This window comes from Myotis myotis, unplaced genomic scaffold, assembly GCF_014108235.1.
Source record: "Myotis myotis isolate mMyoMyo1 unplaced genomic scaffold, mMyoMyo1.p scaffold_m19_p_8, whole genome shotgun sequence".
NCBI lineage: Eukaryota > Metazoa > Chordata > Mammalia > Chiroptera > Vespertilionidae > Myotis > Myotis myotis.
In genome coordinates, this window is record NW_023416390.1 from 47,104,514 (window position 1) to 47,125,201 (window position 20,688).

General features: G+C 43.8%; 1 protein-coding gene and 1 pseudogene across 1 annotated transcript in view; both read right to left on the reverse strand.

The window, feature by feature from the left end:
- Window positions 1-20,688, reverse strand: part of MYO3B (myosin IIIB) — a 351,164-nt gene that overhangs the window by 85,367 nt on the left and 245,109 nt on the right. Inside the window, exons 29-30 of the mRNA XM_036319661.1 lie at window positions 18,477-18,578; window positions 14,939-15,041 (exon numbers count right to left, since the gene is read on the reverse strand). Of these exons, the coding sequence (XP_036175554.1) occupies window positions 14,939-15,041; window positions 18,477-18,578 (205 nt within the window). The remainder of the gene's footprint in view (window positions 1-14,938; window positions 15,042-18,476; window positions 18,579-20,688) is intronic.
- LOC118661626 lies at window positions 19,841-20,085 on the reverse strand (annotated as a pseudogene).

Consider the following 20,688-nt stretch of genomic DNA (forward strand, 5'->3'; position numbering starts at 1 on the left):
CTCCTTTAATTCTGAAAGTAGTACTGAGTTGCATGATGAACATGGCACCAAATGATGAGGCCCAAAGACAGGAGAGGTGGGGGGCAGGAAGGGAGGGAGGAACATTTTAGGGAATTTTTAAAAATGCAGCAAAAAAGTGCGAACAGGATTGCGGGGAGTGACTGATCAGCTCCGTCACAGTGGAGAAGCTCTAGGACAGACACCAACCATTGCAATGCTGATGTGGACAGACGTTCGGGTGTGGCTGGAGAGGGTCAGGATCCAAAGAGAGAATTGCTAATGAAGTGCCCTGTCTAAAGGGAGGAAGTAGCACTAACTTATTTTTTAACTTTTTGTTTTTACTTAATTTCATATTTGTAGAAAAGAAGCAAGAATAGTATGGGGGATTCTGTATATTCTTCAACGATTCTCCAAATATTAGCAATGTTCACAGTTACCTTACCTCCTCTCCTCTCTCTCTCTCTCTCTTTATTCACACACACACACACACACACACAATTTTTTTTTCTGAACCATTATTTTTTGTTAATCCTCACCTGAGGATATTTTTCCATTAATTTTCAGAAATAGAGGAAAGGAGGGAGTGAGTAAGGAAGAGAGAAAGAGAGACATGGATGTGAGATACAAACATCAATCACTTACCTCTCCACACACCGGGGATGGAACCCACAACCTAGGTATGTGCCCTGACCAGGAATCAAACTCGCAACCTTTTTGTGCACAGGATGACGCTCCAACCAACTGAGCCACCTGGCCAGGGCTTTCTGAACCATCTGATTGTCAGTCGTACCTTATACTCCTTTATCCCTAAATATTTCCATGTGTACTTCTTAAAAGCAAGGGCATTCTCTTATCTATATACATAAAAGCCTAAGAGACCAGCCAACTGGCCAACTGGCCGGTAGCTATGATACGCAATGACCACCAGGGGGCAGAGGCTCAACACAGGAGCTGCCTAGTGACAGCAACTTTGCAGAGCGCCCTCTCACACTCCGGGACCCCTCTGGGGATGTTGGACTGCTGGTTTTGGCCAAATCCCCGTAGGCCAGGCTGAGGAACCCTACCTGCCAGAGGGACCCCGCTCACTTTGCAGATGCCCTTCGAGCCCTGGTGCCGCCGCAGGTGCGGCTGGCCAGGGAGGGACCACAGGAGGTTGGCTCCAGAGTGTGTCAGCCCATCTCGTCCAGTTCTGACCCGCCAGCCAGCTTCTAATTAATTTTCTTTCAATGTGCATAAATCTGTGCACCAGGCCTCTAGTCTGATTATACTAAAGTAATAAAATCACAAAATTAATATCAATATCATACTATTATCGAATGTATCCAATGCCAATTTTGCCCATGCTGTCTTCTACAGCAAAAGAAAACTCTGGGTCATACACTGCATTCAGTCGCATGTTCCTTTAGTCCCTTTTCATCTGGAGCAGTTCCTTAGTCTTCCTTTGTGCTTCATTCTGGAGCTAACAGGTCATTTTGGAAGAGGTTCCTCTGTTTGGTTTGTCCGCTGTTTCCTTGTGATTAAATTCAGGTTATGCACATTTCACAAAAAAGTCCACAGAAGTGATGGTGTGTTCTTCTCAGTGCATCCTATCAGGAGCCACATGCTGGTGATACTAACTTTCATCACTTGGCTAAGGTGGTTCTGCCAGGTCTCCCCACTGCCCTTGTACCATTAATGAGTATCGCATGGAGATTTACTTTGAGACTGTGAAAATAACTTGTTACTCCTTAAACTTTCACATACTAGTTTTAGCATCCATTGATGATTCTTACCTGAGACAATGATGACTTGATAATTTTCTGTTTTCATTATTTCCCCTATATTTATTATTTCACATTCTATTGCAGTAAAAGCTTACTCTATTTTTCTTTCCTTTCTTTCTCCCTCCCTCGCTTCTTCCTTTCTTTTTCTTTCCTTCTCTCTATCAATGTGGCTTAAAAATTCTTATTTTATTCAATATATTGTTTTCTTTCATTATCATTATTTACTCTGATACTCAATTTGGCCTCAATTTGGCACTGGCTTAACTTTAAAAGGGTGGGAGTAACAGACTTCAACATGAGTACTTCAGAAAAAAAATGCATAACACTAAGGACTATATCAAGAAAGCTGGATTCCTCGAAGATAACAATCATTCTCCTTATTACTACTAGTGAGTGCTTTTATGTGTCAGGTGGCATGCCATGCAGTTTGTATTTAACTCATTTAACTTTCAAGATGTGGTGAGGTAGATATTGTGCCATTTCCTTTTCCATTAAAAGATGAGGGAATGGCCCTAACCGGTTTGGCTCAGTGGATAGAGCATTGGCTTGTGGACTCAAGGATCCCGGGTTCGATTCCGGTCAAGGCATGTACCTTGGTTGCGGGCACATCCCCAGTGGGGAGTGTGCAGGAGGCAGCTGATCAGTGTTTCTCTCTCATCGATGTTTCTAACCCTCCATCCCTCTCGCCTCCTCTCTGTAAAAAATCAATAAAATATATTTTTTAAAAAAAGATGAGGAAATGAAGGCTCTGATAAAATAAGTTCATCAAGGCCTGGTTGACTCCAGGACCCCTGCTGTCAACCACCAGGCAACCAAAGGATACGTGTGGAACCCCTCAGGAAAGGAAAAGGTCTTAGAAAGAAGGCTGAGCAGTTGTTCCTTCAGGTAGCTGGGCATTTTTTTTCCAGGACCTTAAGAGTCATCTGAACTTTTCCATTTCTACATGGAGCAGTTGGAAACTGCCTCCAAGTCTGTCATTCCTCTGGGAACCTGCTCGGTGGAAACCATCCACGCCTGCCCGAAATCCAGCGAAGAAAGCACAAAGGAAGCTCGTTTGTGCCCATGTCGGCTGACAGAATCCAGAAAGATGTGACTTGGCCAAGTTACCCAGGGAAGCATTCCCAAGGGTCAAGACAAGTAAAAGCCACATTCAGGAAGGAGGGGAGGAGAAAACGAAGGGAACAGTAGAGCAGGGATGGTTTAGAAATTCAGTACCTACTTGATTCTATAGCTCCTGGGTGGACAAGAGTAGAGGCTTTACCCACCCTGCAGGCTAACATACGAGGTCCTTCTTTCTGTGACAATACCACTGCTTCCACCACCACACCATCACTGTTAATACCAGATTTTAGGTTTTATGAGAATGAGCTTAGTTAGGTGAAGGAAGTATGTGGCATGCTACTGAAACCAAGGCAAACAAGTGCCCTGCCTGAGAGGGGAAAGCACAGTTGGATCTGAGAATCACATTGCTACCCTCCCAGGGGGAGCAAACTAAAAATAAAAGACAACAAGGTGCTTCCTGCCAGCCAGTAAATCCAATAAGCAAAGAAGATGCCTCAACCTGGCGCTGGGTAGTTAACAGTCGGCCTGACTCTCTCCACCCGAGCCGGCCATGTGGTTCTCAGAGCGAACAGCTGCCAAGCAGAGCCCCTCAGATTAACCCATAGGTGGTGTTGAACCACTTCCCATTAAGATATTTGCAAAGCAAACAAAAATGATAGCCCCACTCTGAGTGCTGGGAGCCGGCCAGGAGCGCTGGCTGTTCTTGTTGACACAAAGAGCTCTCCAGGGAGGGTCTAAGCCAGAGCACGGAAGGCCACTCCTGCCTGCGTCTCCAGACTGTGTTGATTTTAGGCCATTAGAATCCTGGTATCAGGGACTGTTTATTATCTAATTTCCCAATCACAGCAGTCGCTAGAGCTCTGTTTCACCAGAGCTCTCTATTCCTCTCTGTTTCCCCGACCTGACCTACACCATTCAGATGAAAAGAAAAACTCCAACCCTCCTCCTGTTTTGTCTACGCATCCAGGAGACGAGTCTGAGAAGTTACTGAGATGCACACAGAGTGTGGCATGACTACTGTCAACAGTTTCTGTGGGGAAGGCTTGCTCAGGTTCCTTCTTAATTTAAAGTGACTGGGGCAGTGCTAACGGGAAATATGCTGGCATAACTGTGCCCTACAGGTAGGCGCCAACTGCCATTTAATTCACAAAAGACACTTGGAACTAAAACACTATTTTTTCCTTCTAAGCCAGAGAAGAATATGGAATAAAGTTAATAAGGCTGTGGAAATGTACAAAGTTTATCTTTTTTTCAACCTGTAGGATTATACTGTCGGTTTCTTTAAGTGTTCATAATGGAACACTATATAGAATTTACTTTTACATAAATATTGTTTTCAACTTGAGTAAGTTTTTTTTCTCGTTTGTTTTTTGTTTTTGTTTTTTTCAAAATAGCCTCACTATTCAACGGCATTTTGCTCAAAAATTCCTTCTGATCCTGAATGTAGCAAAAGTTTTCATGAGGATACAACAAAGTAGATATCAGAGGTGTGGTGAATTTTTAGAATTTCTTACACCCACAACATGGGTCATGTAGAAAGGAAACAAGAGATGTTGAAATGGTTAGAAGAATTTGCCAGATTCTGTCATTACTTGAAATCATCCTTTAAATTCAGAACCAGAACTTTAAGAGATGTAGGTATTGTGTAAGGAGAGAGTGAGTGAGAGAGAGCACGCGCTAAAGACAGATTGAGGTTTCTTTAGAAAAAGTAGAGGTATCTATAATAATAAAAGGGTAATATGTTCATTAGACCAGACATCTTCTGGACATCCTTCCTGACGAAGCCGGGGTGGGAGAGAAGCCAGCCCGGGTCCTGGGTGCCTGCAGGCAGCCGGAGGAGGGAAGCCCAGGTGCTGGAGAGCGAAGCCGGTGCTGGCAGCTGGGGGAAGGAAGGCTACTCTTGCATGAATTTTCATGCATTGGGCCTCTAGTTTTTAATTAAAAGAAGAAAGTCACTTGACATTTAAAGTACAAGTTAGAAAGCAAGTTTCTAGATTCTTGAATACATCATTGAGTATTTAGATGTTGTTTATCCAAATAAAATTAAAAGTTGTTGGTCCCAAATGCTCTGTAAATGTGCAAATTTTCCAGAGAAAAAGTGAATCCAACACTGCAGGTCAACTTTGCCGAGCTCATGCTGTCATTTGCTGATGCAAATCTGCTTAGGGATCGATTAACAAAAGCACAAACATTCATGTTCACAGGTGGGGTAGCGTCATAACTTCAGCTATGTATCAGTTATGTTGGACATACCAAAAATTAGTTATCAACCAAACTGTCCAAATTGTTTTTGGAGATGCTCCATCTTTGTCTGAGGCACCAGGCTAAAAATCACTGTCTTAAAGTACGGATCTCACATAGGTTGGGGTGGTCAGAGAAGCCAAGTCAAACATGCATTTCAACATCCTTTCTGATTAAGTTCACTACATGCTGGTTCCTAGCAACCAACCATTAAATTAAGATATTAACCACAGACAGCTACCGGCCAATAACTGAGCTTCTAAAACAAAACCACATAATTAATTAAGCATCTTCCCAAAGTTGGGGTTTATTTAAGAGTTAAGAATGTAGATCCATTACAGAAAAGTGACACCATGTAAATAATATCTCCTTTAACTTATTTTGTTAGCACCATTGGCTTTTTGAGAAAGCTGGCTTCCTACTTTATAAAAGAATTAATTATGTTCAGGTCAATCTCAAGATAAATAGGAAGTATTTCTTGAGGACAAAGTAATTAAATTTAGCTTTAGACCAAACAAAAATAAAAATTTCTGGAGCACATATTCATTCATCAATTACTTTTATTTTATGCCTGTTGTGGCTACAGATTCTAGATTTGGTGAGTCATACAGAAATGAGTGACAGTTTCAGCCCTGAAATTATTATCTCATGTAGCATATAGTAATAACAGCTAACATTTTGTGCACTTACTACATGCTAGGTAGTCTTCTAAAAATTTTTTATGGTTTATTCTCACAATGGACATATGAGATAGGTACCATTATTGGAAATATGCTTAACTTGCCCAAAGTCATGGAGCTAATTGGAGATAGACCTGGGCCTAGAAGAGAAACAATCTGGTTCCAGAGTCTGCAGCCTAACTTGCTCTTCTACCTGCATGGCCCCTGCACACAACAGGCAGGAATCAAACTCAGATGCTGGTGTGGCCGGGCCATGAGTAGGCCAGTGACTTAGTATAAATGGAAAACAGCTTCTACTCAGTTCTAGCAGATTGCTGCTAATTACTCCAATTTTTCAAGAACCATCAGCTATCTGAATTATTATATGAACTCTTTCTATTTTTATATGTTAGAAATGAATTAAGAATATCAAAAACATTGTGCAAGCCAAACGAAATACATCTGTAGACTATATCCTACCCAACGACTGTAGGTGTGCATCTTTTGGCTTATACTATATGGTCCAAAATATTTTGTGCTGCTTTTAAGGCCTCTCATATCCTGGCTCTCAACTGCCTTATTCCCTGCCTCACACCACTGCCACACCTGACCCTCGGGCTTCATTCCACTGGACACCCCATCCTCTCCAGAGACCCCCAGAGACCCCCAGCATATCCTGCCTTTGGGCTGTGTCCCAGGCTATTTCTCCCACCTGGGATGCTCTTCTCCTGGCTCTAGCCTGCTTCAAGGCCCTGTAGGACAGTGATGGTGAACCTATGACACTCATTTTTTTGATTGATTTTTCTTTGTTAAATGGCATTTAAATATATAAAATAAATATCAAAAATATAAGTCTTTGTTTTACTATGGTTGCAAATATCAAAAAATTTCTATATGTGACACGGCACCAGAGTTAAGTTAGGCTTTTTCAAAATGCTGACACACCGAGCTCAAAAGGTTCGCCATCACTGCTGTAGGAGGTACCATATGGGTGAGACCTTGATGGATGTGTAAACTATCAACAGGTAAAGAAAGAACTGGCAAGAGTATTCCATTCAGAAGGAACAGCATGAACAGATATACAGAAATAGGGAAACAAAAGACATGTTGAAAACCACCAAACAGTTCCAGATATTTTTTAAGAGGCCTCAGTCCTTGGAATCTGGTCCTATAAAGAGAACACTGATTGCTGACATTCTTGACATCCACAATCCTTCTAAAAGGGTCCTTTGCATAAGGATCACTGATGATTTAAGGTTTGTTGAAATAGTTCAGATAAATATTTATGTACAGCCATAAGCAAATCCACAAGGAAAAATATAACTCAAAACAGATTTTTCCTTGAAGCTCCTTTCAGCTGGTGATAAAATTTCCGGCTTCAAAAAGGTTTTGAAAGTAAATGTGACCAATTAATATTTTTAAAGTCTAGAAACTCTGAGAAGGCCCTAACAATCAAGTAAGCTCTGAAAGTTGTCATTTGAGGGTGTGCCAGTGGATTCCTGGCCATATTGGCAAGGGTGAGTCTTGGGCTCAAAGTCAACCTCAGATTTCTCCCTGAGATAAGAGCCAGGAACATGGGGAAATAAAAATTGGCTCTCAAGTTAAAAGTAGATAGGGAGCATTGTTTAAAATGTCTACAGTGCTGGATTCTTCAAGGTCTATTTTAGTCTACAACTCCAGAGCTAAGTCAGAGGGGCCTTGACTCTTCAGAACAGGTTAGCTTTACAGAAACCATTAATGATTAGAAATTCTACTATTATCGCTACTACATCTATTACTACAACCAACAACAACTCGTCATCATCCGTTATTGAGCATTTATTATGTATCTAGAACTGTGCTAGTTCCTTTGCATAGATGATCTCAAAGCCTCACAATTATTTCCCTTTTGCAGCATAGGATACTAAAGTTCAGAAAGGTAAAAGAACTTGACAAAGGCTCCTAGTTTGTAAGTAGTTGAACAAGAGTTAAACCCAGGTCTGTCACCAAAGCCCATCTGCTTTCCACCTGAAGGAGATAACACATAGATCAGCACTTTATAAAAAAAAGGCCACCATCCCTACCAAGGCTCCCACACCTACTGCCTTCTTCCCTCTGGCCCCACGCAGGTCCTCGGTGATGCTTTAGGGCACAAACTTGGCCACAGGGTAGGATATTAGTTGGAGGGCTCTAGCTTCCTGGGGGAGTGAAAGTGGGAGGAAAATTTAGCCTGGGAATGGAAGGCTGGGAGAGGAAACATCCTCCTGATATGATATGAAAGAAAAGTTTTGTTTAATCTTCTCAGCACTGCCACATATTTCTGCAATGACCCCCCAGGCAGAGTATTTGTCAAGATTTGTGGCAATCTGTACTTCACAGCCCACATGAAAATCTGGCCCACAGTCGCCCCGATGGGGAGGCTGTTCCTCTGGCTCATCAATTCTGAGGTCAGCCCAATTGGCTCCAAGCCCCAGAGCTGCAAGGATGACACACAGGAGAAATATGTGCTCGCTTTCCCCTCTTGTGAGGTGCCAGCTCCCCTCATGCTGCCTGAGTCACGAAGGTCCCCATTGCTCTGAGTCTGCATCCTCATTGTAGTGGCCCACAATGAAGCAGCTTCCGTGTGTGTGTGTGTGTGTGTGTGTGTGTGTGTGTGTGTGTGTGTGTGAGAGAGAGAGAGAGAGAGAGAGAGAGAGAGAGAGAGAGAGAGAGAGAGAGAGAGAGAGAATGAGAGGCTGCTGTGTGAAAACATCTGCACCCGCATTATCAATCTCCTGTCTCCCTCAAAGGGGCTTCTTTTTACAGGACAACAGGCTAGATGAGCTAAAGTATGCCAAATAAAAGCCTTGCGAGAGCTCTGCCATATGCAGGCCAAATTAAATTAAGGGCATAATCCTCCCTATTGTACCTATCAGCATTAAAACGGAGGATTACCATCATGGGAACAAAGCCCCATGACATAAAAGAGTATTTCCATGCTGTCCTTCTCTGTATGGGCTCAGACAGGAAGTAGAACAGGGAAGCGCCACGCCAACCACTGACTTCTTTCACCCTGAGGCTTCCTTCTCCCCAGCCAAGTTAACCCACCCGCCAGGCACAGATGGGAGCACCTTTTCCATGAGGCCTTGGGCTTTCTCCAGGATTCAGGGCTGGAATTGTCTCCACCAGTCACAGGGAGACAGTTTTATGCCCATCAGGATTATTCTTTAGCTGGTTGTGAATTAAGATGTGCTGTAATGAAAGTTGCAGAGAACATAGAACAGAAAAAGTGCTGGGTTAAATGTTTGGAGCCTGGAACCTAGAGAGACATTACAATGTACTGGTTAAAAGACTGGGCTCTGGAGTCAGAAGGCCTGTGTTCAAATCCTGACTCTGTCACGTTGAGTGACATTGGCAAGTTACTTGTAATCTCTAAATGTCAGAAATCATAAAATGTATACCACTCCTGTAGGTTTGTTAGGAAGATTAAATAGGATAATGCAGGTAAGGAAGTTTTTAAGGAAGAGCAAATATTAGTTGTTGTTATTGTTGGAGACAGAAGATCCGGATTCAAACCCCAGGCCTGCCATTTATTCTCTCTGTGATACTGGGTGACCCCCAGATTAGTTGATTGGGTGCACAAGAAGGTAAATCTAATACCTCCAACCTGGCCCTGAACTCTGGGCCAACATTTGGAAGCAACTTGATTAGAATTCCCCTTGTCCACGTTACTCACCAGTAACTTGGAGTCGGTAACACCAGCCCAAAGGCTGATGTGAGAATTAGGTGAGATAACTGTGGCCTGACATCACAATAAATATGGGATGAACCTTAATGACAACCTCAGCATGTCCCTGGCATTCTCATTCTCAGCAATATTTCTTGTTATGTCTGGGTCTTCCTTATGAACTCTTCCCTCTGATTTTGCCTTATCTTCCTCTTTCCTTAGTACCTATCTGTTCCCATCTCTTATCCCTTCAGGACTTTTGTTGGTTGCGTCCCCAACCCATTTATTCTGCCTATTTTCTCATGCAGACGCTGAAAATGCATATGGTCACTTTCCCAGACTCCCTTGCAGTTCCCCTGTAGAGCCACATCTGAAAATTCTAGCCAATGAGATGTGAGGAAAGTATGCTGGGGATTTCTGGGAAAGGTTTCCTTCCTGACAAACAGAGACCCTTCTGAGGAGAGTCCCTTTCCATCCACCTCTTCCTTCCTGCTTTGGACATTGCGAGGAAGTGATACTTAGCATGACTTCAGCCACTGTGTGACCATAAGTGGGAGCATCACTGACATGCTGAGATAACAGAGCAAAGGGATGAAGAAACCTATGTCCTTGATGACATCCCTGAGTGGCTGATCCAGCACTGAACTTCTTTCTGTCCTCAGACCTCTTGTTCTGAGGAATCCTTTAACGTCTGGGGTGGAGGCTCAGTTACTGGCTGCTGTGAGCATCACCACTGGCATGTCCCACTTATCCTTATTATGCCCATCATGCCCACACTCCATGGCGCCCTTCCTTTCAATCCCTGGGTTGATCCACGGGGCACCGAGGAGACCATCAAACACAGGGGGGAAGTGGGGCCCCAGCCCCTGGGGCAGGAAGGTCCTGACACACTATCTGGTGAATTATTCTGGGCCTTGTTTTTGCTGCCACCACCCAAAAATGAAGAAGGAAGCACATTTTTTCTCATAAAAATCTGAGTTCTGTGATGGTTGCTAGAGGGGATAGGGGTTGGGGAACTGGGTGAAAAAAGTGAAGAGATTGAGAAGTACAAATTGGTAATCACAAAACAGTCATGGGGATGTATAGTACAGCATAAGGAATATAGTCAATAATATTGTAGTGACTATGTATGGTGCCAGGTGGGTACTGGGAATATCAGGGGGATCACTTTGTAAAGTATGTGATTGTCTAACCACTAATCTGTACACCTGAAGCTAATATACAATAATATTGAATGTAAATGGTAATTGAAAAATAAAAATAAAAAGAAGGAAAAAAATCTGAGTTCTGGAGAGTGGCCTTGGAAGTCAGCTTGATAACCTCATTGCATGCACTGGAAACAGGAAGAGGGAAGACTCAGTCCTTGCCCGTGAGAAGCTGACCTGCCAGCACACAGTCAACCACAACATTAGGCAAACGTGAAGAGCCGCAGAGAGTAACTAACCAAAGAGTGGTCTGAGGACCCCATCTGCGAACTGTTAGCACTCACAGTATCACAAGGAGCTTGTGCCAGATATAGGCCAATTCATCACCAAGTACCTTGTTTAGTTTAGCTGATTATATGTTTATTGGTAGCAAGACTTTCTTATGGAAGAAATAAGTGGATTGATTTACATTCAGACACATGCTCATTATTTTGTCTTGCACTTTGAGTAGTACTTTTAAAACTTGCTATAAAGGTTCAAGAGTTAAAGAGAATTAAGGTCTTCATGGATAAAAGGGATATGACAATGTATCTTGGAAAAATAGGTAAGAATTGAATAGAAAGGAATGAACAGAGAGAACAGAGGTAAGTGCACTGGTAGAACAATATAAAGCCTGGCTCCAGGTAGCCATATAGGGTCCAGAGGGTGCATAGAGGGTCATACAGGAGGTGAGCTGAAGGACAAATTGGAGCAAGATAGGGAGAGGCTTGATATAGCAGACTGAGAAGTCTGGACCTCTTTTAGTCTAAAATGGGAAGCCATTAAAGTTCTTTGAAAAGTCAGAATATGCTTCAGGACAATTGATTAGGTGTCAGAAATGAAAGCTGGTCTGTAAAGAGAAGCGAACAGGGAGGGGGAAAAAGAGAGAGATAATGGCAGGCCTGGACCAAGGAAGAATGCTAAGAAAATGATTGAGCATGGGGTTAAGTGAGAGGTAGGGATCAAAAATGACTGCCAGGCTTGAAGGCCAGGACACAAGAAAGTGTTTGTGCCACTCACAAGGATGGGAAGGTCAGGTGAAGGAGGTGGCTTGCTGGGGGCTTTTCTGTGGAGGCTCTGGGATGTAAATCAGGCACACATGGGCAACAGGCATTGGGTGTAAAAGTATAACGCTCAGAACAGAGATCTGAGAATCACGCTCCCTCAGCTCAGAGTGGATACCAGAGTACACCTGTGAAAGAATAGATCATCCAGGTGGGAAGTAAGAAAGAAGAGAGTCAAGGACCTGAGAATTGCCTGCATTTCAACGCTGGGTGGAAGAGAAGGAGGATGGAGACCAAGAACATCTCGGAGGAAGAACCTGAAGATTGCAGGACCGCAGACACCCGTGGGAGAGTGCGGTCCAAGGAAAGCATGGCCCGCGAGTGGAACACTGCAGAGTCTGATGAAGGTGAGGCGCCAGCAACAGGGAGCTAATCTCCCTAAGGACAGTCTTAGAATGTGGTGAGGGCACAGATCAGATTTTAGGATTAAGGAGGGAGGGGTTGGTGAGGCAACTGGCCTGGATGCTTGTCTGAGGAAGTCTGACAGTAAAAGTAAGAAGAGGGAGGGACAGGGCCAAGAGCAAGCTTTGTTAGAGTGGGAGAGGTATAAGCAAAAGGGAAAAAAGCAGCAGACAGACAGATGTGAAAGCAAGGGGTGGGCTAACTGCTGGTGGCAGGGCCTAGAGAGCAGGAACACAACAGAGCGGTTGCCCCGTGTCGGGAAGAGGACCTGTGTTCTTTTGAGATGGGAGTAGAGGAAGAAAAGACAGCTGAATATAAGGAGAGATTCTAAGGTGAAGGGAAGGGAAGTGGAAGTTGCTCACAGAACTGTCCTGATATTCTGAGTAAAGTTAGTCATCTGCCCAGCTGGTATGGTTCAGTGGTTGAACCAGGAGGTTACAGTTTGATTTCTGGTCAGGGCACATGCCTGGGTTGCAGGCCCAATCCCCAGTGTGGGACATGCAGGCGGTAGCCTATTGACCATTCTCTCTCATCATTGATGTTTCTGTCTCTCTCTCCTCCCTTCCTCTCTGAAATCAATAAAATATATTTAAAAATAATAATAATAAAGTTAGTCATCAGCTGAGGTTGAGGGGAATCATGCTGGGGCTGGATCCATTTACCAGACTGGTTCACTGACTTGCCCAAGGGCAAACAGCTGGAAAATGTTAGCACTAGGACCAAAACCCAAGTCTTCCACCTACCAAGTTCAGTCGTCTTTCTGCTGCAACAGAAATTCTAAATTTTGTTAACCTAATATGAAATGTTAGTCTATAATAGTTCCTCAAGTACCTTTAAAAAATGAGCTATTCTTACTATTTAGGAAAGTAGTCTACTTTAACAGTAGTCCAACAGTAATTTGAGCCACTAGAGAAGTATTGAGAATTAAATTTGTCAGATCTCAAAAATATTAATAAGACATTTCAAAAAATTAAAAATTAATTTTAAAAGTTACAAATGAAGACCACTTCTTTTTTCAAGTGAAAAGATGCAAAAAACTTTCTAATGGCCTGCTTCATTCTCCAAATCTGGAGTAAAGTTTTTTTAAATGTATCTTTATTTTTGAGAGTATTACAGATCTTCCCCTTCCCCCCTCTCCCATTGACCCTTTCCACCCCAAACCCCCCACCTCCCCAGGCCGCCATTGCACTATTGTCTGTGTCCATGGGTTATGCATATATGCATACACGTTCTTTGGTTGATCTCTTCTCACCTACCCCCCCCCCCCCCCCGCCTTCCCTCTGAGATTCCACAGTCTGTCCCATGCTTCCATGTCTCTGGGTCCATTTTGTTTGTCAGTTTATTTTGTTCAATTAGATTCTACATGTAAGTGAGATCATGTGATACTTGTCTTTCTCTGACTGGCTTATTTCGCTTAGCATAATACTCTCCAGGTCCCTCCATGCTGTCTCAAAGGGCAAGAGTTCCTTCTTTTTAACCGCTGCATAGTATTCCATGGTGTACCACAACTTTTTTATCCACTCATCTACTGATGGGCACTTAGGCTGCTTCCAAATATTAGCTATTGCAAATAGTATTGTAAATAGCGCTGCTACAAACATAGGGGTGCATATATTTTTTCTGATTGTTGTTTCAGGATTCTTAGGACATATTTTCAGAAATGGGATCACTGGGTCAAAAAATGTTTTAAATTTAAAAAGGGAGTAAACTTTTAGTGAGTGTTCCTATAGTCAATTGGGGGGTAAGTAAGAGAGGCAAGCTTTATTCTAGGTGGACCTTCCCTTTGCATGGTTCACTCCCTCCTGCAGTTGCCTCCTCCTCCTGGTGACGTGTGTGATGGGGCCTGGAAACCTGTTCTGAGAGAAGGCAGGCTCTGAAGGCTTCCCTGAAGAACAGGAAGCCTGTGAGTTCCGTGAGTCTCCAGTGCTTGGTGCCAGCCTGGCCGGGCCTTACTTAAAGTGACTACATTCAGCCAGTGTACTGCCCTCTGCAGGCTGAGCAGCTCAGGTGTACTTTGAAAATAGCGTACTCTGGCCTCGGGCAAGCTCTGCTCTACTCGTCTTGAATTATATTTAACTAAAACCCGTGGGTAAACAAGAAATGATACTTCCTTTTTGGCTTAGCTTAAACCCAAGGTTTTTCAAAAATCAGGACTATTGTCATTTTGCCGATTCTTTGTTGTAGGGGGCTGTCTGCTGTATTGTAGGATGTGTAGCATCTACTTACTGATTCCGTTAGCACAACTCCTCCCCCTAAAGCTGTGCAACCAAAAATGTCTTTGGACATGGCCAAAATCCAGGGGAAGGAAGAGGGGCAAAATTGTCCCCATTTGAGAACCACTGCTTTAACCTAATGAGGCCAAGTACAGGTTTTACCATGAAGAGAACCTAAATGGCAGCATTGTCTTCAGATTACCCTATAGAACAGCGTTTCTCAACCTGTGGGTCCTGACCCCTTTGGGGGTCGAACGTCCCTTTCACAGGGGTCGCCTAAGACCATCGGAAAACACATATAATATAATTACATATTGTTTTTGTGATTAATCACTATGCTTTAATTATGTTCAATTTGTAACAATGAAAATACATCCTGCATATCAGATATCTACATTACGATTCATAACAGTAGCAACATTACAGTTATGAAGTAGCAACGAAAACAATTTTATGGTTGGGCGTCACCACCACATGAGGAACTGTATTAAAGGGTCGCGGCATTAGGAAGGTTGAGAACCACTGGGATAGAATAAAGACTTTGCTCACACGGTAATGACCTCTACCATGGGAGAATCTGATAGGAAATACTTTTGGTTCCACTCTCTCCAACTCACCACAAGCCACTGAATTTGAGACTGATAAATCTTACAGATAAGACTCACCGATTTTTCTCAGTGGCTGGACCAGAGTTGCTTGATGTCTCTGCATGGCCATTGGGAGATTCAGCTTGTGGACTGCTTTTACGGTCTACACAGCCCCTCAGAACTGAGAAAAAAAACACAAACACTTAGACACCGGAGCATAGGTTCAGAAATAGCAGCATCAGATACAGTGCCGTCTCCGCTCTGCAGCACCTCTCTCCTTGCCCTCGTGCTGCTCCCTGACTTTCTGCAGCCTCGTTGAGGACATATCATCAAAACTGACCTGTTCTGTCACAGCAGGCCTCGTTCAGATAAAATAACTCATGCTAACAGGAAAACAAGTTGCTTCCGCCTGGCAATGGTGGACAGAAATTAGAGGCCCCAGGTGAGGTAGAGGGCAGTAGCAGCAGCATGCGGTTGATGGAACAGCCCTGCGCTGAACAGTTAGTAGACCTGGCCGGCCTAGGCAGGGCTGCCTGCTGAGGAGCATAGTAGGTCAAGGACCAGGGAGGTGTCGTCCCCCCCCCCCCCCCCGCTCCCCCCCGGCCACCCGGAGATTCTAACACATTGTTTGGCCCAAGCTTACTTGAAATACTGTGATAAGCAACATAAAAGGAAGAACTGACATAAAAAGAAAAAAGAGAAGTCCACATCTGGGACACAAATACCTTTGTTTCCTTATTAAGAAGAAAAATTGACACAAATAATTTTTAAAAAATGCATTCCAGAGAAAGGAAGAGAGAGAGAGAGAGAGAGAGAGAGAGAGAGAGAGAGAGAGAGAGAGAGAGAGAGAGAGAGACATTGATTGGTTGCCTCCTGCATGCATCCCAACCACGGATCGAACCCTTAACCTGGGTATGTGTCCTGACCGGGAATTGAACCTGCCACCTTTTGGTGTATGGGATGATGCTCAACCAACTAAGCCACACTGGCCAGGCCAAGCCAAATAATTTTTAACCTTGTTTTCTGGTCCATTTCAGCAGTACCAAGACCCACCACTCACTAATCAAAGCCCAAATGGTACCATCTGTGTGGAAGCCAGGATTGCTTTTGTGTGCACATATTTTGAGATCCTTAGTATAAGAAGGAGCAATAGCAGTTTGATAGCAATTCAGAGAGGAAAAGGCATAGGCAGAGCCAGGAGAGGCCACCAAGCCCATTTTGATTTGGGACTGTCCTTAGGAAGGTGCCATGGCCACCACCAGAAAGAGAAGAGGCATCAATACCTTTACTTGGAATTTAGCAAATGCTCTGGTTACTTTGCCTGGGTTTCTGATAAAAATGCACAGAATTTCTGTTCATGTGATTTAAGGGAAAACTTATTCCATCTTGCTTACTCATTTACACTTCAGTCATCAAAATATTGATTTTTAAGAGTCATTTGAAGTATAAAAAAAAGCCAAAAAGAAACTTACAGAGTACTCTTAGTAAAGCTTAGATGAAGTCTGTTCCTCCATACCCCAGCTTTGCTGGAAGAGCAGGGAGAAGGATTTGGGTCAGAGTAAAAAGGTAAAGTTAAATAAAAAGGAAGTCATCATTATGTTGCACACCTGAAATTTAATATAATGCTATATGTCAATTATACTTCCATTTTTTTTTTAAAAAAAAGGGTCAAAATAAATAAGTAAAAAATGAGGAGGTTATCACACTTGTCAAATACTTGAAGTAAGTGCTAGTGACAGTTGGAATCGCCTGGTATCTCTCTGGCAGATTGTTAAACAAAGAGATTGGAGAAAAAACAGAGAAGTCAAATCGGGTGATTCATTCTAAGTGAATAGATCGGGTTAAGGAATTAGACCAGTGACATGGCTGAAACAATTAAATGATGAACTTAAATTGCAGAAATGTTCATAGAAACTAGACTTGAGGTGTGCACAGGTGTGACAACAGAGGCCTCTGCGCACAGAGGCCTCGCCTGCCTTCAGGGAAGTGTCCCTCCGCGTTCTGGTTTAATGAAATGCAGCAATACCGGAAGGGAGTGCTCTGAGGCGATGAACCCTTCCAAAGCGAGACCGAGCTCTACAAGCCATTCATTTTCCCAGGAAAACAGCCAGTTCTTTACTGGGCTATTTTGCAATAAGATGAAAAAGCATTTGACTAAAAGCATTTGACTATCAGGGAAGGAAGAAAAAGAACGAAAACAGCATAGCAGGTGTTGCAAGCTCCAATGCCTTTGGGGCCACCCAGGTAACATAAATGTGTGCGGTGTCAGGTGAAGAGTGTGGGAGTGGTGGGGTTTGTGGTGAACCAAGAATGTGTGCCCCCTCTAAAAACATTCAGGTTCAGAGTTTAAAAAAAAACACACCCCAAAACACGATGTCTGGCCAAACAAAACACATCTCCGAGCTGATGACAATAGGAGGACCTTTTATTTGTGGCTTCTGCCAGGGAGGAAGGGTCTAGAAGGTAGGTCAGTACCAGCTAGCCATGCTTCTTTTGAAAGTGGAAATTATCTCATTGTCTCCACCTCCAGGGCTCCTCAAGTTCAAGAAACACTGCTGCTCCCTGGGTCCCCCTTCTCTTTTTCTCCCACTCCCTAACTTCCTTGTCCCCTGGGAAAGCCCCAGTTCTGTATTTCCTTAAAACATAGGCTGGGTAACAGATTACAAAGCAGCTAGAAGGACCCAGAGCCTCTTTGCTGGGCCTGGCAGATAAACAGTTGCTGCAAACTCAACTGTAAAATCCAGCCAGGGCAACTCATCCTCACTTTTTATAAAATACCAGCATTGGCATTAAAGGTCATATTTAAGAAATCAGCCATTTCTTTTTTTTTTTTAATTTTCCACCCGAGGATATTTTTCCACTGATTTTTAGAGAGAGTGAAAGAGAGAGGGAAAGACAGAGAGAAATGTCAATGTGAAAGAAACACATCAATTAGTTGCTTCCTGCACATGCCTCACGAGAGCTCGGGCTGGGGAGGAGCCTGCAATCAAGGCGCATGCCCTTGACTGGAATCGAACCCAGGACCCTTTGGTCTGCAGGCCAATGCTCTATCCACTGAGAAAAACTGGCTAGGGCTCATAGCTACTTCTTCAAGCAGAAGTCCAGGGACCTTCACACTGTCAAAAGGAGAGATTCCAGTATTTTCAACATGTTTGAACACTACTGATTTAGTCCAATTCTCTCACTGTACAATTATGTTAATTAAGGGAGGGCTTAGACCAGATACCCAAGTTTTTATTTCTTATCCACAGTCCTTCCTCCCTCATGAATGCTCTCAATTAGTTTGAAGTCTATGTTCACTGTCAGGATCATGGAAAGATCTGGCTAAAAAGCTGAATTTCCATAAATCTTAAGGTAAATCAGATAGAAGCATGTGTGCTCTGAGAGGACAGGTTGAAGGGAGGCAGGCAGTAGCTTATCTCTGTCTACACTCTCCGATTCTATGAAATCACCATTCAGGGTCCTTGCAAGGCTGCCTCTAAATTTAATCAGCTGTTCTCTATAGAAAAAAAAAAGAGTGGCAGACAGAAGGTCCATATCAGGGTATCATTTCCAGTTCTGGAACCTTCTCTGGAATGTCCCACAGGACACCCATCCCAACTTCTAATGGCCTCACCTTTGTGGTCACCAGGCTTACTACAGTCTTGAACCTGGGTACTTCCCCTGATGGCCCCTGTGACAACAAGGTGTGGATCACTGCTTTGGTCCGAAGGGCGCCCTGTGGAATGAAACAAAAGAGAAACTTCTCAACATTATGCTCCCACACCTAGATGAAATACCAAACTGGGTGATACAACTTGGCTAGGGAAACCCACATTTGTCCTATGGTTTGAGGCTCTGATGAATCTCAACAGATTCGGTGCTTATTTTTAAGATTTAACACAGCGTGGTGGTTGGAAAGGGCATAATAGAAGGGAACAGAGAATTAATCATGTCCTGGCTGGGCTCCCTCCGGAACCTCTCTGTCTCATTGACCACATTAGTCAAACAGGGAGCTGCGTGACACACAGAGGTCATGAGTGCACCAGGCCAGGACTCCTGGTTTGACAACTGTATGGCTTTCCTATTGCCTTTTCTGTTGCCACCACGAGGGGACCAGGGAAGTAAAAATAGGAACAAGGTCTCCTCCTTCCCTCCACACCTATGCCTCTCAGGCATGCCTTTCCCTTGCTTCTCACTTGCAGCCCTGCTCACAGATGAGTGTGGGTTGACAACCAGTTATGCTGTCACAGAAAACAGGCCACACACTATTCTCAGTTGAGGAATATCACAATTGCAGCCTTTCATCCTCTAGTCAGCTTAGTTCACAGTGATTAACACCTAAATATTTCTCTACCAAAACAGCTGGTGGCTTGAGTAGAAAAATACCAAAGGGTTTATCCCAGCTATTCTTCTATTCTCCATGACCTTCAGACTGCCTTGTGTATCTGAAGAGGGTGCTTTGCAATGGGGTCCCTTGTCTTTAGAAGAAACCATACTGGCAGCAGGGCCCCTCCTTCCCACATAGGAGGTACTCTTCAGGCTCTGCCCCGAGGCAGTCAATTCTTAATCTGTCCCATCTCCTTTCTCCCTGATCTGAGATCTAGAGCTTGCTCTCTCTCCTCCTGTACCTTCCTTATTCCTTTGGCTATGTCCAATTCTGCCTGTATTACTTCTAGAGATACCATATTAGAATATATGAGATCTCCAAACTTTCTTTTTTATTTCCTCTAAAGATATATTTTTCATCCTGTCCCTCACCCTCCTTCTGGGTGACTCTCCTACCTCAAGCATCACCTTTCCACACCCAACCGCCTTTCCACACCCAACCTGGTGACATGGTATCTTTCCATTTGTTTAAGGCCAGACTCCTTTTTTTTTTTTTTTTTTTATGGTTACACCTCTGCCTTCTTTTTGTGAGCAGCAGGCAGGACACTTCCAGCAATAGTACAAAAATTACTTTACAGGGATTCCGTGAAGCTGGCAGGAACTCTTGGGAGCTCATACGTAGAAGCTAACCCAAATCAGCAGGAAGAGGACCCCACAACCATGAAGAGCGAGGCCACCAAGGAGATGAGGAGCTCTTTGCAGATGTCCCAAGTGTACTAGTACTTGGTGGAGGTGACCTCATAAACGAAGAACCAGGTGGTGAAGAACATGCCAATGGCCAACAGTACCACGGTCAGATGGGGGAAGGCAGCTGGGTTCATTGGGCTGGTTTATCTGCTCATGGCCTCGAGCTCCATTTTGCCAAGCACAGGGTAATCTGCTGCTCTGCCCCAGACTACTCTTTTTTTTTGTTTTTTAAATATATTTTTTATTGATTTCAGAGAGGAAGGGAGAGGGAGACAGAGACAGAAACATCCGTGATGAGAGAGAATCATTGATCGGCTGCCTCCTGCATGCCCCACACTGGGGATGGAGCCCACAGCCCAGGCATGTGCCCTGAATGGGAATTGAACCATGACCTTCAACCACTGAGCCACGCCGGCCAGACCCCCAGACTACTCTTAACAAGGTGGTGAACTGGGTAAACTAGTGTTTCCTCAAAATTCTTTTTTACCTGGAACCTCAGAAAGTTACCTTAGTTGGAAATGGGGTCTTTGCAGATGTTAGTTTAAGATGAGGTCATACTACTGGATTAAGGTGGATCTTAAATCCAAAGATTAGTGTCCTTATAAAAAGTCCATGTGGCCCTGGCTGGTTTTGCTCAGTGGCTAGAGCGTTGGCCCAAGGACTGAAGGGTCCCAGGTTCAATTCCGGACAAGGGCACATACCTCAGTTGCAGGAGACAACCAATTGATGTGTCTCTCTCACATAGATGTTTCTCTCTCCCTGTCTCTCCCCCT